General features: G+C 34.6%; 1 protein-coding gene across 5 annotated transcripts in view; it reads left to right on the top strand.

The window, feature by feature from the left end:
• The window catches only part of LOC149774338 (exportin-T-like), a 191,602-nt gene that overhangs the window by 59,321 nt on the left and 116,170 nt on the right, over positions 1 to 16,111 (top strand). For all 5 annotated transcript variants that reach the window (XM_089945416.1, XM_089945418.1, XM_089945414.1 and 2 more), the window contains 2 exons: positions 823 to 906; positions 14,404 to 14,673. In XM_089945416.1, the coding sequence (XP_089801542.1) occupies positions 823 to 906; positions 14,404 to 14,673 (354 nt within the window). The remainder of the gene's footprint in view (positions 1 to 822; positions 907 to 14,403; positions 14,674 to 16,111) is intronic.

The following is a 16,111-nucleotide window of genomic DNA, read 5'->3' as shown; positions in this document are numbered from 1 at the left end:
ACTGTTGGCACCTTGGCACATTCAAAACCTGGAATTCATTTGGAACACTTTATTATTTTGGATTGATGAAAGAATACATGTATTTAGGATTATTTTGGATTTAATTACAATACTGCAAGTTCCTCTTAAAGTGTAATTTTATAACTTAACTTAGTTGTGAAGTTTACAAAACTTGTTTTGTTTTGCTTTTTTCTGTTACTTAGTTTAAGACCATAGAGTCATAATAGCCATTAGAAAGAAGAAATGATCTTATCTTGAAATTTTGGTATTCTTTTTGGACAGTATAGCATCAGTCCCTTTGGGGTACTCTTGTTTCAAATTCTATTTGTATAGACTGTTTGGTTTTGATTTGGTTGGTGTTTCAGAGCATAGCAACATAAATAGGTTATTTAGCACTGAGACAATTCAGGTAAATATTTTGCCTAAGGATGCACCATGATGGCTTATCTGTTGGTAGTATTTGAACTTGTAACCTTTGGGTCTCAAGTCTTGCATGCTAACCACTGAGCCACTGCAGCTTCTGTATTGATTTTGGGGATTGTTTTATAGCTAACTTGAAATAATGTAGAGAAGCTGTTGTTTTACAAAAGCAAGAGTAGACAAAATGACTCAGTGGTTAAGGCATCAAACATGTGGCCAGAAGGGTGTAGGTTTAATTCTCAACATAGAAGCTAGACTAGCTAACCATGGTGTGTCCTTGTACAAAGCACTTTTCTCTTTTTTACTTAGATTGATATAATCTTCATACTGTGCCATATAAGTCCAAATCGAACCAATCACATATATAAACATGGTTATAAGTTGACAATATTTTCTTTACAGGAAACAAGAAGAAACTCGCTTATAAAGGATACAATGAGAGAGGACTGTGTGAAGAATTTAGCAGATTCTTGGCTACAGATTCTGGTAAGCTAGGAGACACTTGTATATGTCTGGTGCCATGTGTAAGGTCTATGGGATTTTAGCTTACTAGTTATAGACCAGAAAAGCTTACTTGATGGCCTGTTGTCTGTCTTTGTTATTAATCATCTGTCTGTTAGCATAAGTTTGTTTTTTCTAAAGTTCTTCATTAAAAGATTTCCAATAACATCTAGTTGGTCCTGATTAGTACCAGTATTGTCTAACATTCATTATGACCACTTTGGTGGTCGTCTTGAAAATTATTTTATTAGTGCCACTTCAGTATCGGTGATCATCTTGAAAATTATGTTATTAGTGCTACTTAAGTATCTGTGATCATCTTGAAAATTATGTTATTAGTGCTACTTCAGTATTGGTGATCATCTTAAAATTATGTTATTAGTGCTACTTCAGTATCGGTGGTCATTTTGAAAATTACGTTATTAGTGCTACTTCAGTATTGGTGGTCATCTTGAAAATCATGTTATGAGTGAAAGTTTTAACACCTATCCAAAAACTGGTGACAGGGCCTCAGGAGGGGTTTCCGTTATTGTAAACATTAGGGCTTCTCATTGCGTCATTCCCTTAAACACAAATTTACAAGCCATTGCTGTAAGTGTCACACTACATCGAGTGATTTCCTTGTGTTCTATTCATATACCACCAAACACTAACCTAATACCAAATGACTTAGACAACCTTGTTCAACAACTGCCCACTCCATATGTTCTTCTTGGGGATTTTAATGCACATAACATTTTATGGGGATCAAACTACATAAGTGATGGGCAAAAATGTTGAAGATTTCATTTCTAGACATGACTTGTGTCTACCGGTATATAACACCAAATCACCGATATATTTACACCCAGGAACGGATACAATCATGTGTATCGATTTGACAATTTGTTCTCCATCATTACTTTTGGATTATAACTGGAAGGTCGGTGATGACCTTCACAGCAGTGACCACTTTCCAATCTCTCTTAAGAACACCAGCGTTACAATTAATGAAGCAATTTCACAATGGAATTTAAAGAAGGCCGACTAGGCCAGATTTGAAACACTTTGCACAGCTAGGCTTAACAGGGATACCGTTTTAAATGACAATGATCCTATTCAGTATTTTACATCAGTCTAAATCGACATTGCAGAAGAATCCATTCCCAAGTCCTCACTGAACTGTAAAAGAACCCAAAAACCATGGTTCACCAAAGAATGTAAAGAAACCATTAGACAATGCTGAAAATATTTAATACCAGTAATCATCCAAATCATTTCAACTTTAAATTCTCTTTCCTCTATTAAGAAAATTTGGGACATGATCTGCAAAATAAACGGAAAGGGAAAACAGAAATCTTTCTGACATCTGAAACTAAACAAGAATTTCAATTCCAAACCTGACATAGTTAATATACTTGCTGATAGTTTCTCTAAAAATTCTTCACCGTCTAATTATTCAAAAGCCTTCTGAAGATTAAAAAATCAAAAAGAAAAGACACGGTTGAAATTCGCATCGAATAACTTGGATAGTTATAGTCAACCGTTTTCACTGTTTGAACTTATGGAATCTTTGAATAAGGCCCATGATGCATCCACTGGGCCTGATGAAATACATTACCAGTTTTTGAAACTCCTACAAGAACCATAATTAACAGTTCTTCTGGAAATCTTCAGTGATTTATGGATTACTGGTAACGTACCAAAAATTTGGAAACAAGCAACAGTAATACCAGTTCCCAAACCAGGTAAAGATAGCACAGATCCTAAGAACTATCAAGCCATCGCTCTGATGAGCCGTGTTTGCAAAAGAATGGAACAAATTATCAATTCTCGGCTTGTTTGGTATTTGGAAACTAACAATTTAATATCTCCTTTCCAAAGTGGCTTTCATTTTGGCCATAGCACCAATGATCATCTGGTTGAACTGGAAACATTTATTCATGACACATTTATAAAGAAGGAACATTTAGTAGTGGTTTTCTTTGATTTAAAAAAGGTTTATGACATGACATGGAAGCATGGTATACTAAATGACTTGTATGATCTGGGTCTATAAGGCTCTCTGCCCACTTTCATATCAAACTTTCAGACAGAGAATTCAAGGTACAAGTGGGCTCCATCCTCTCTGATATGCAAGAGCAAGGGACAGTTGTGCCCCAGGGCAGTATTTTATCTGTGACGCTTTTCAACATGAAAATCAATAGCATCACCAAGTTTTTGGCTCCTGGTGTGGATTGCTTCTTATACGTTGATGACTTTCTAATATGTCGTCGATCAAAGCACATGCATACAACTGAAAGACAACTACAGCAAAATATAAACAATATTCAAAATTGCGCCAGTATTAATGGTTTCAAATTCTCAAAATCAAAAACGGTATGTATGCATTTCTGTCAGTTACAAAGACATCATGCATTGATGAACCTAAACTCACGCTGGATAGAACACCTTTTCCAGTTGTTGAGGAAACAAAGTTTTTAGAAATTATCTTTGACAGAAAATTGACTTACTTTCCGCACCTAAAGAACTTGAACGCTAAATGCTTGATATCTCTAGATCTGCTTAAAGTAGTAGCACACACTGACTGGGGTGCTGATAGAAAAGTCCTACTCAATTTATATAGAACGTTTATTCGCTCCAAACTGAACTATGGTTGTGTTATTTATGGTTCAGCTAAGAAGTCCTATTTGAAGATCCTTGACCCAATTCATCATCCAAGAATAAGACTCGCTCTAGGAGCATTTAAGACATCCCCATGTGAAAGCTTTCTCACTGAAGCAAACAAACCACCCTTGTCACATTGTAGAGAAATGCTTTCCACACAGTATACTCTCAAATTAAAATCAGGCCCTCCGAACCCTGCTTTTTTGGCTGTTTTTCAACCCAAATAAAAAACCTCATACGAAAATAAACAAAATACCATACCTTCCTTTGGCATTAGAATATCATCCATCCTTGACAGTACCAAAATTGATCTTTATAAAATTTAGAAAATGTTCGTCTCCAAAACATCTCCCTGGCTACTTTAACAACCAAAAGTTCTATACAGTGGAAAAAATCTGAGACAGACCCTTCCATCTTCAGTAACTCTTATCATAAACTCCTCAGTGAATTTAAAAACTGCACAAGAATTTATACTGACGGATCAAAGAATAGGAAAAGGCTGCTGCAGCCTTCGTTAGTGGAAAACACAACACAAATTCACTTACCAAAGGGTACATCAATTTTTTCAGCCGAAATCAGAGCAATAGACCTTGCTCTGCAATAAATCGAAAATAAACATATTTTAAAACAGCATCATCTTCTCTGACTCATTGTCAGTACTTCAGTCACTACACAGTAGAAAACTGGAGAACCCATTATTAGCCATTATTCTCATCAAAAATACTGAACTTATTACCTCCCACAATATAGGATACTGCTGGTTATTTAGCCATATTGGTATTAAAGGTAATGAAAAAGAAGACCGTGCTGCTGAAATGGCCCTATCCCTCGAACCATCGGATTTTAAAATACTTTATACTGATTTTAAACCTAGTATCAAAGATTCTTTACGTCAGAAGTGGCAGGCAGTGAATAACAAGCATCATGCAATCAAGCCAGCCCTAGGAGAATGCACTCCTTCCTACAGCACCATCCATAGGGAGGAGGTAGTCATTGCAAGAATTACAATTGGTCATACTTATATAACCCACTCCCACATGCTGAAAGGCGAAGACCCACCAGAGTGCATTTCTTGCAATGAACCATCCACTGTTAAGCACTTTAAGATAGAGTGTTTCGACCTGCAACCTATGCACAATCAGTATTACAATGTGCATGACATGAAGGAACTTTTTGGTACAATAAACATCACATGTATTATAGGATTTCTGAAAGAAGTAAACATTTCCTCTAAGCTATAACTTTTGTGCCATCAACTTGAGCATTTTAATGTAATGTATGTACGGTACTTTATGTTCAATAACTTTTCATCTGTCTTTATTAACATATACCATTAACAATCCCCTGTTGATCTGGAAGCTTTATCTATTACCCTTATAATCTCATTGTTTTACTTTCAACTATTTGGGTTTGATATGGCAGGTTGATATGAAACCTTTTATCATTTTTAAATAATCCTACATAAAACCTTTTGTATGGCACTAAATAGCCTAACATTGCTGGTGCGCTGTCAAAGTACAATCAATCAAACAAATAAACATCACTGAAAGAACAAATATATTGCCTGGGGCCCCATGTGGCCGAGTGGTCTAAAGCACTTACCATTATGGTTCACTGCCATCTCACCTCTGTCTGTGTGGGTTTGAGTCTCAGGCTTGACCAATGTGGGTATATGAGAAAGCTTGCCGGTAGCTTCTCGTGGGTAGGTGGTTCTTTCCGGGGTTTTCCTGGGTTCTTCCTCCACTATTTATTCTGGCTGCCATGTCTAGCCTTTCTTGTGCTGAAAAATGGTATTGAACCCTATAAAAACAACAACAACATATCTTGTCTAGTTGGTCATATATGAAAATGGTGCAGATCTGACATCCAATATGAAACTTGTTATTGCTAGTACTCCATAGTGGATGGTCACATTGACATGGGGTTTCAATTTAAAGCCTCGTATAATGTCTTTATTATCCCACATGAAAATTTTGCCTTTTGGACAGCCCCTTGGACATTCAGTATGGCTGCCATCTTGAAATTTTTTTTATAATATCTTGTAATATAGAGATGGATATATTGACATGGGGTTCTGACATAAAGACTTTTTATTTTATACGGTTGGTCCCAAATGAAATTGGTAACAATTTAAGATATATTATCACTACCAGTGTCATCTTGAAAATATTGTAGTTGCAATTCCTCCTGAATGATCATACTAAAAAGAGGTTTTTACTAAAATACGAATCATCCTGAAATAAAAATTGTACTTATCTGGCTTCCAAGGTGCCACCCAATTTGTTATCAAGGTTTCAACACAAAAAAGAAAATTAAAGCAAATTTCAAACTTTGGAACAAGGCTGTATGCCAAAAAATATTGCTTAGGTTCATATCCATTTCAGCATAAAGATATGAACAAGAATAACCAATTTTTTATAAATATGGATTTTCAATATATAAAAAGCATTTGCTGTCCAATTTTAATACTAATCAGCATGAAAAAATATACCAATGAAGTCCTCAGATATGTGTAAATTGTTAGAAACAAGTCAAAACCATTATTCACATGGTACAGCAAATTTTGCTCCACTTTAAAAAAAAAGCGCCACTAATCAGTAGTGCTTGTTTTTGCAGTAAACATTTAGGATTTGCTCTTTAATAGAGAAAAGTGTTTGATATGGCAGGTCAATATGAAACCTTTTATCATTTTTAAATAATCCTACATAAAGCCTTTTGTATGGCACTAAATAACCTAACATTGCTGGTGCGCTGTCGAAGTACAATCAATCAAACAAACAAATAAACATCACTGAAAGAACAAATATATTGCCTATATATCTTTACTTTATGTCATCATTTTAAAATAGTTCATAAATTGTTGAATTTTACGAGAAAGTTCTTACACAGTAGTGATTCCCTCAGTTAGTGAATCGAGCACTGTACATTTTGAATACACTTGAAGTTATAAAATATACTAAATATTGCACATTAATACAGATTTAATGTTTTGTTGTCCCCAGTCCACCCCTTGTTTCTGCTAGAGCCTAATTACAAATTAATTAGCAATTTATTACTGATCCCAAGAGCACGTTTCAGGTTGCTTCTTTGTTGATAATGCAAGGTTGGGTGTATGTGTGTGATTTTGGATTTTTAACGTAACTCTAAAAAAAATTCAGTCATATCGCTACAGTGTCTGCAGTGTGGCAGTTTATAGTGATGTCTAACACTGGGGCTTCATGCCGCAAACATGTAACATGATGTCCCACCCAGTCACATTATCCTGACACCAGGCTGACCAGTCCTAACACTAACCTCTTAATGATGAGTGCCAAGCGAGGCAGCTGTTAGTACCATTTTTGTAAGTCTTTGGTATGACTCAGCCGAGGATTGAACCCACAACTTCCCGCATCCTAGGTGGACGCTCTAACTACTAGGCCACCAGAGTGGTCGATAATGAGAGGGTCATTGCTTCCATTAGCATGATAGTTTATGGAGTCCAAAGGCCCCCACATTTGAGTTTTATAGGATGTTAAAGGGTACAACATCCAAGTTTCTAGGGCAAGTTGTTTGTGTATATGTGTTATGTTCATTGTGTCTGGATCATAATAATGCAATAAATAAGTACATGCATATGTATATATGTGAATAAATATGCACAGGACTGATTATACTACTTTTATCTTCATGTAAGTTCTTTAGAACTTGAATACAGTCATTTATACTTGGTAGATATCATATAAAATCAGCTTTGATATCTTACTGCTTAAGTGCATTTTTTTATTGTTGCCATGGTAACCAAGCTAATTAAATGTTAGACCAAAATAACTTTTTATATTTGAAATATTTAAGACCATGTGAGTACATTCAAGAAAAATATAAGACCAGGACTTAAGTGTTCAAGTGTAACACTGAAAACAAAATGCATGGTGTGGCTACATTTGATGGAACTTGGACAATCAAACCTGATAATTATAAAATTTTATCAAATTTAAGTTGAAAAAAATTAAAAGCATGACTGATTTGGAAAGAAAGTAGTAAGCTTAATATAAATAATTAGTCAAAAATATGTAATTTATAATTGTGAATTTTGCACATTCTAGGCAGGATTTGGTTGCCATGGCAACCAACTATTTCCTCTCATGCATGATCAAATGAAGTATATCCAGTGTATGCAACAAATTTCCCACTGTAAAGAAAATTGTTGTTGCACAAGAAGTAAACTCAAAAGGGATTCCAAATTATTGAATTAATGGATAAATCTTGTGCAGATTGGGTAGTTTAATCCCCAGACTGATACACAGTAAAGGGTTAAGATATGTTTGTGATATAATCTGTCTAATGAGTAGACCCTGTTTGTTTACCATGGCATGCAACAACTCCCATAACTGCCTAGTCCTGCATAGAGACTGAACTCTTCCATAACTACAGGGCAACATTGCTAATTACATGTACACAGGCCACTCTTTTCAAGATATATTTTGTAGTTTTGCTCCTTATGTTGATATAAATGGTGTTGAAATCATGTGTGCAAAATGTATTTGGTAACTTTAGCTATATTTTGATAGGATTGCAGGATAATTCACTGATGTCTTGGATATCATTCACAATACTGAGCTGAACAAACCGTAACAGCATTCTCATGCTCTTTACATACATCCTGTTTCTGTATTCTAAGCGAATTTCATAGTGTCATAGTCCTTTTAAATAGTCATTTTTTCCTTGGTTGTGTTTGTTTCTTTTTACATTTGGTATACATATACCTGTTGACATTGGAAATTGGAAGTAGCACTTGTCAGTACACATCTCCTACATGCAGAAGGGTGTTAATTTGGAGTTTGAAGCATCTATTGAGCAAAGATTAAACCCAAGCTTTATTTTCTCATCTCACCCAAATTCAGAAGTGGTAATCAGAAATAAATCACCATTTATTTTTCACTTTGTTTCTAATATTTCTTTTAATATCATAAATATATAAAATATGCAGATTAAATGTACCTCAAAAATCCAACTGGACAGACAGATTAGCTCATCAGTTTTTTTTCCCAGTCTGGAGTGAAATTGCCTGGTATTGGACTGGCAAGCTAGTAGCAATTTCATGCACTGGCTTTCAGACCATGAAACCACTTTTATTGCCCTGTTTATTTTCTGATTTCCTCTGACCCTCCCAGCTTTTATGTTTTTTTTTTTTGGCTGAAAGGGCAAAAAAAGATCTGGCAGGTTACCTGAATCTGAAAATTAATATTTATTTTTCCAAGGGACACCATATTTTCTTAGTTACTGTGTCTAAACAATTGCTAGCTATGAACTAGTTTGCAGAAAGGGACAAATTGATTTTACTTTCAATATATTCTGTATCAAGAAGCAATTGTGCTTCCTTTTCCATGTAGAGACAGTCATATTTTCAGGACTGAGAACCATTGGTTCTGTTTACCATCACCATAGTTTCAACACAGTGGTTGCAAAAAAAAGCAAATGCAACCCAGTGAATACATGGACTGGAACTTCCATTGAGATCAATGATACTAGTTTCAACATGATTTGGTTGTTATGGTATTTGATTGGGCATAAAAATCCATCTAAAGTTTTTTATGCTTAATCGACAAGAAGCACAAAGTAAATCAAAATTGGACATGGGAAGCTTGCTTAGCAAAATGTTCTTGATAGTTGCAGACCTTGACAATACCACATTCCTATCAGTCATAGCCCCCACCCCTTTTGTTTTTGAGGTCCCTAGACCCAGCCCTGCTGTTTTTTTCAATGTTATGCTGTCAGCGGTTCCAATGGCAGCAAGATTAGCTGCTTTTGTATCAGCTGGAGCTGCAGTGGCAATTGTTGCTGGTGTATCTGCAAGAAGTGGAAATTTACCACCAGTCTCTATTGTATCGTTGATCCCACTCGCAGAAAGATTGATGCCAGTCTGTGATTACTTAGCATCATTAAAGTGTTTTATTTGATGTTCTGTCAATGATAATTTATTTGGACCTTGCAATGCCATCGATTTCAGTAATATTGTTGTTCCATAATTCTTTGCCGATGCTGATTTTGTCTTTTTTTATCTGACCAGGTGTCAGGGCAACATTGACTTGCTGATGACATTTTATGCTGATATGACATTTTATACAACATCATGAATATTTCAATTACATGTTTTCCACAGTGCATCAATGATTCTCATTCCTCCATCAACTCCTTCGAGCTGTATTGTTTTATCTGATAATATCACAGTAATTGCTCTGTAACCAGTAGCTGCCATTGTATTGTTTTGTCTGTTAATATCACAGTGATTGCTCTGTAACCAGTAGCTGCTGCTGTATTGTTTTGTCTGATAATATCACAGCGATTGCTCTTTAACCAGTAGCTGCTGCTGTATTGTTTTGTCTGATAATATCACAGCGATTGCTCTGTAACCAGTGTAACTGCTGCTGGTGCTCCTACATGAGCTAAAAAATGTACGCCAAAGACAGATTGTCTAAACAAATCCAAATGTTCAAGTGAGAAATAATAGATCAGATATAATGTTGTGAAAGCCCGCTGAGATATTTGTAAACGTGAGTCAACATTCTGATCATGCCCCATAAATGTCATCAAAGGTCGATATGCATGTTTGACATGATTGTTCCCAAACTCCAGTAGCACTTCTTCAGATGGTTCTTGATGTCCATTTATCCTCCGAGAAACTTCATTAACCCTGAGCATATCAAACACCAATGCGTATCACATCTTTGAATCTACTATGGTGTTACAGAGCCGCCAATCCTCCAGACTCACAATTAGTGAAAAGAGGAATACAAATTAGTGAATTTTGAAAGCAGTTAGTGAAAAATTATACCATGACACTTGATCCATCAACGTTGATGGTTAGGACTGCATTATGTTAAAATCCCAAATGAAACTAAAACACATTATTTATGCTGATTACATGTACAAATTTATTTGCATCCAAATTTACTGATATACACAGACTTCATGCTATTTTTCATAGTATGATGCTGTGGCAGTCTTGAACTTCCCCAATCAGGCCATGGTAAATTTGTTTTCAAAATAGTTCAGGCTTCTTGCCTGCTGTTTAATCTTAGTGACTAAAACTTGCACATTTTTAGCACCTAAAGAGACTCTAAAGTTTGTCCTATTTTTCCTTACAATAGGAAATACTCTTTCACAGTCACTGTTGCTGATCTCAACTGAGAAAGGCAGGTTATATTCAACAAGAAAACTCACAAACAATGTTTCAGCACTAGCTTGGAGGACTTGAATAGGTGACTTAAAGTACTCTAGAGCTGAAATCTGCTGTGGGTGCTCTTAATTTTCCCAATATCTACAATGCTGTTGAGCATTTCTGCGTACTTAAGGTTTCTGTCTCCAATATTGAAGCAAAAAAACGCATACCGAATTCAACCGATTGTAAAAATAAAATACAATGATGCTTACCATTTGAAAAGAGGCAGTTGTCACCCTTCTGTTCAAAATAATATTAACTTTGGACACGGTATCTTCCCCCCCCCCCCCGTGTCTTAATGACTTGCAATATGTTGGCCTATTCTGCGCACAGCGTTAAAAAGATGTAATATTTATTAGTCAGGCAATAGATATAAAATTCATTACTTTGGACTGTTTATGTCAGCAATTCAGTAGAGTAATTAGGTCATTTTTATATCTAGTTTTACAAAATTCAATGTAAACATGCCAATAAATGCAAAGATAAAAATTAAAAATTATATTAAGCAAACAAAACCGATCATGTAAAAAAGTAAAGTTCAACATTTTATAATTAAAAAAAAATTTATTATGTGGAAGAGAAACAACAATGAATGAGATGTAATGTGTTTACAACATCTTGCTAACGTGGAAAAATTACTAAAGAACTTAGAAACAGACTATATCCTGGTGAATTTCTTGAGAATATATATTCTAGTGGCAAGTTAACACATTGGGTAGCAGACGATATTGTATGTGTGGGAGAACTTGCAAAAATGGAAACTTGGATTTAAATGCAGTATTGTTTTAAGGTATATATTTCCATCTTTTATATAATGTATTTATTAGTATGATTCTAAAAGATGCATCGTAAATCAGATTTTCTGGGTTACGGGTTCGACATGGTATAAAAAGTGCATGTTACAGTAATAAAGTTTTTGTGTTGCCTTTGCCGTGACAAAAAATATGTCAGGTTTCCCACTAAAAAAATACAACAAAAACATATTTGAACAGTGGTCCTGACTTGAACAGTTTATACTTGTTCTTGGGCCACAAACTTGAGGCAAAAATGGCATTAGTTAAATCAGGAATAAAATAACTTCAACCCGTTTAGTGCTAGTCAAAATAGATCACTGATGCCTATAACAGTCCCATATTGCTAGATGCGATGTTAGTAGAACTATATCCAATTGTTACAGTTTGCCCTTTGGCAAGCATTTTAAAGTATATAAACTATATTTAGAACAAGTTTTACAAAGGCTCATGAGGAAAATCAGGGCACAACTGATTTTTTTTAAAAACTGGCTCATGTATATGCACGTAGCAACTGTAGTTGTTCTAAAACAAATACTAAATGAAGACGGCTTTTTTGGGTAGGAGTTTTTGAGATACTGAAAGATTAGCATGTATCGTAATTTGCTAGAGTTTGTATTTTCACGCGCATGTGCTGAAACCACTAATTGTTAATCATTCAATGTTTCATCTTCTGTTTCATAATTAAGCTACACTACAGTTAAAATGTTTTCACCTCCAAGGGAAAAGCTATGTATTCCACAAGAAGTAAAGTATAGACGACTGTAGTGCACCAAAAACTGGACTTGCAGTTAGCCATCAAACACCAATGTACATTATGCTATTGCACAGTAATGTGCTGCACGTTTTAGCATTGGGAATGTACACAGGTTCTCATATCGTTGCTTACAATTTAACCCGACATATTTTTGTCACGGCAAAGGCAACACAAAAACTTTGTTACTGTAACATGCACTTTTTATACCATGTTAGCAAAAACTGAACAAAATGGACATCTATACAGAATGAAAATTTTCACTTAAATATTTAAATATATGGGAATTTTTTTTATATTTAATAACACTGGAAAAAAAATCCTAATAAAAATTGACCACATGTGTAAATATGATAATTTTTTCATTAATTTTACATAGATTCATCCTTTTTTTATACTACATACATAGTGGACCAGTCTAAATTGAAAATAAATGGCACCAGATATCATAAAAGAAGGGGCTGTATTGATATGACTGTTGGATGTTATATGACTGAAAAATGTTTGAGGAGAGGGATTTTGTTAAACTTTAAAACATGTTGCACCGGACCATTGTTAAAGGACTAACCATGGTAGGTCGAGGATACTACAACTATTCCTGAAAGTTACTGTAGACATGTAGACTAGTTAAAGTGAGTGTTATGCATACATAATTTATCTGTTTCTTTTGTGTCTATACTCTTGTACTAACTACTAATCCACATGGATTTAGCTGATTTATGACAACAAATTTTAACTGTAGATCTAGGTAAGTAGCAGAAATAAATGCACATTTAATAAAAAAATTATATCCTTTTTCATACACTTTTCTGTTATTATAGCATGTAACACATTGATTGCTTTTCTATGCTCAGATTATGATTTTACATCTTATATTAGTAATAAATTACGCTTGGGGGTTGGCATGCATGAACCTACAACAAAACAGGTCAGGTTCACATTTAACACAATTTCCCTTTGATCAGGTACCCAGTCGTTAAGATTGCTGGGTATCCAATAGAAATTTCAGAAAATTTTGACATCTCTACATGACCTTTGGTCTGTATTGGATATGGTGGTATGTCTAGTTCTGTTTCATATCCTTCAGACTAAGCTTTATAATTTGACATTACGTCATCTTACCACACCACCAATTCCTCCTTAGTGGTCATTATCACACAATGCCCTTTATAAAACTGGTGATATTTACCGAAAAATAACTCAAGATCATAAAGTTGTGCATGAACTAAAAATTTATAAATTATCATTATAAAATAAAACAAATTTATAAGATGTGATACCTTCCTGAATGCATCTGGAATTCATACAATGCACAGTAAAGAAATGTTGAGTAAGGCAACCAAATTGTGGTTTAAAAACAGCAACATTTCTTTGAATTAAGCGACATCATTGACATAAGAAACTGTTTTTAGTTATTTAGATAGCATGTACTGCAGTCCTGCATTCAGTTAAAGGTAAAAGATGAAAGTATATATTTACACCTTCACTCTCCATGTTAAATTCCATTAATGGTAACTTTATTCATTATATTTTATTCATTATATTTAATGCATATCCATTCCTTATTGTAAAATATCAATGTGATTTAAATTTGCAGCAAGTATTGACGATAAATTATGCTACCATCTAGATTGTTTTGCATTAATAATTCAGCATTTGTATAACAGTTTTGAGACACCCCTCAGTTTCTTACGTCAACTTACTTTAAGCCATTTTCCATATAAGTTGGAAGCATCCTGCTCTATTGTATCTTTCAGTATGTCTTCTATTTAATCTTTCTCCATCTTCTTGGTCAAAATAATCCTGCTATGTACAGGCAGATTTTCCACAAAACATTTCTTTTTCTAGGATGCATGTATTTTTTCATAGTACATGTATACACTAGTTCTTCTTTAAGCTGAATGACTCTCTCTCAGTGTGTGTGTGTGTGTGTTTGTATATGTATGTATGTATGTGTGTATATATATATATATATATATATATATATATATATATATATATATATATATATATATATACTGAGCATAGAGATTTTCAGCATGCACATTTCTTAATGAATATTATAATGTATCGGAATGTGAATTTGCTTGCAGACAGAGTATGAGAGCAGCCATGCAGAGCTAGTGTGTACTTGCCTGGAAGTGATTGGCAAGTACATCTCCTGGATTGAAATTAACCTGATTGCTAATGACAGATTTGTACCACTGTTGGTGCGCTTCATGAGCTTAGTGCTTCTGCGAGAGAGTGCATGTGACTGTATCCATGACATTTTGAGCAAGGGGATGGAGCCACTGGGCAAGGTGGAGCTGGTGGAGTCCTTCACCACTGTCCTGCAGAATTCTGGGTCACTTCAACCACCAGAGGTAACACAGTAAGACCAAGACAAGCACAGCTCCTCTGGCTTTGGTTGATTGCAGCTGGTTTTTGTTTTACTCTTCTGGCTGTTAGGCCAGATGAGCTTATGGTATGGTGCTATGTGCATTGTGTATGGTTTATTATGTGTCCGTCAACAATTACTAGTTAAAACTCTTCAGTTAAACCAGTGGACCAGTATTGACTAAAGAGGTATGTACTGTAACAGCCATTTGCAGCCCATTTTCTGATCCAAAGAAACGTATAGAGACAAAATATGCTTCTCTCTCTTCCTTAAATATGTATTTTGATTTTTATCCAGGACTGCTTTTAATAAAGGAAATTTATAATTAAATTACCTTTAGTTTTATTCAGTATATTCATGGATTATAGCTATATAGGTTAAAAATCTCCTAACACATATATTGGTAATAATGTATAGAATTGTCTGAAATTGATGACAGAAAGGATGTGGAGGTTACCCTCACATTTTCTTTGGGTTATCTAATCACCCCTGGTCCCTGACTGGTTTAGTTACTATTATAACTCATCAAGTTTTTGCAGCGCTAAACATAAGACTGCAGATGAGATTTTTCCGTTGTGTTTAGAATATTATACACGAATGTAATTGGCAAATCCAACCAAAATCTTTCTGATATTGCTAATGTAGAGCATAGTATCGTATTAGCAGATCTAACAAAGAATACAGTTTTTATTGTGTATATACACTTAGATAGTAGCAAACGCTTGGCTTGTTAGTGGTTTGAAACCGGAATGTCCAGTTTTCTTATTCTGTTAGTGTTCACATCCCTTCAGATCTCTTAGTTGTGGAGGATTTCTATCAATTTTAAGAGAGAAAGAGGATACAGTATCTGTAAACTATACAGCGTGTAAGGTATTCATTTAGCATATATCAGTTTTATTACATAATGATTGACAATATCAGTTTCGAAATATTTATTGTCAAGACCATAAGTGAACTGGCACTGGTACTGGTTTCTCATTTTATATCAAATGGTTCTTCAAAATGGATGGAATGAAAACACAAATATTACAGTAAGACAGCTAAATATAAATGTATTTGTTCCAGTAAGCAATGCTGTTTATTTATAATTTGATCTGAGAAAATGGAGCAGCTATCACAATACAAATTTCAAGCAACATTTGAATATCAATGATATTTTTATTAAAAAAAAAGAAGAAGCAGTGATAAAGGCATGTTGTAATACTTTGTTCATGAATTGTGTTGTCCTTATGGTGAGGGACATAAAGGATTTCACCATTTTTCCAAACCAAATTTTTGGTTGAATATAATGTTGCCATTACTGCATCAGATCACAACTTACAACAGGTTTTATGCATGTTTTCCAAGCTGATGATAACAGTACATGAGATGGCATTGCACCTTATTGAAAAGGGTCTAACTTATGAAGAGATATTGACAACCTT

This window comes from Sinohyriopsis cumingii, unplaced genomic scaffold (genome assembly GCF_028554795.1).
Source record: "Sinohyriopsis cumingii isolate HCF-2022 unplaced genomic scaffold, ASM2855479v2 utg000349l, whole genome shotgun sequence".
Classification (NCBI taxonomy): Eukaryota; Metazoa; Mollusca; class Bivalvia; order Unionida; family Unionidae; genus Sinohyriopsis; species Sinohyriopsis cumingii.
Note: the sequence above shows the minus strand (reverse complement) of the source record. Positions and strands in the feature narration are given on the sequence as shown.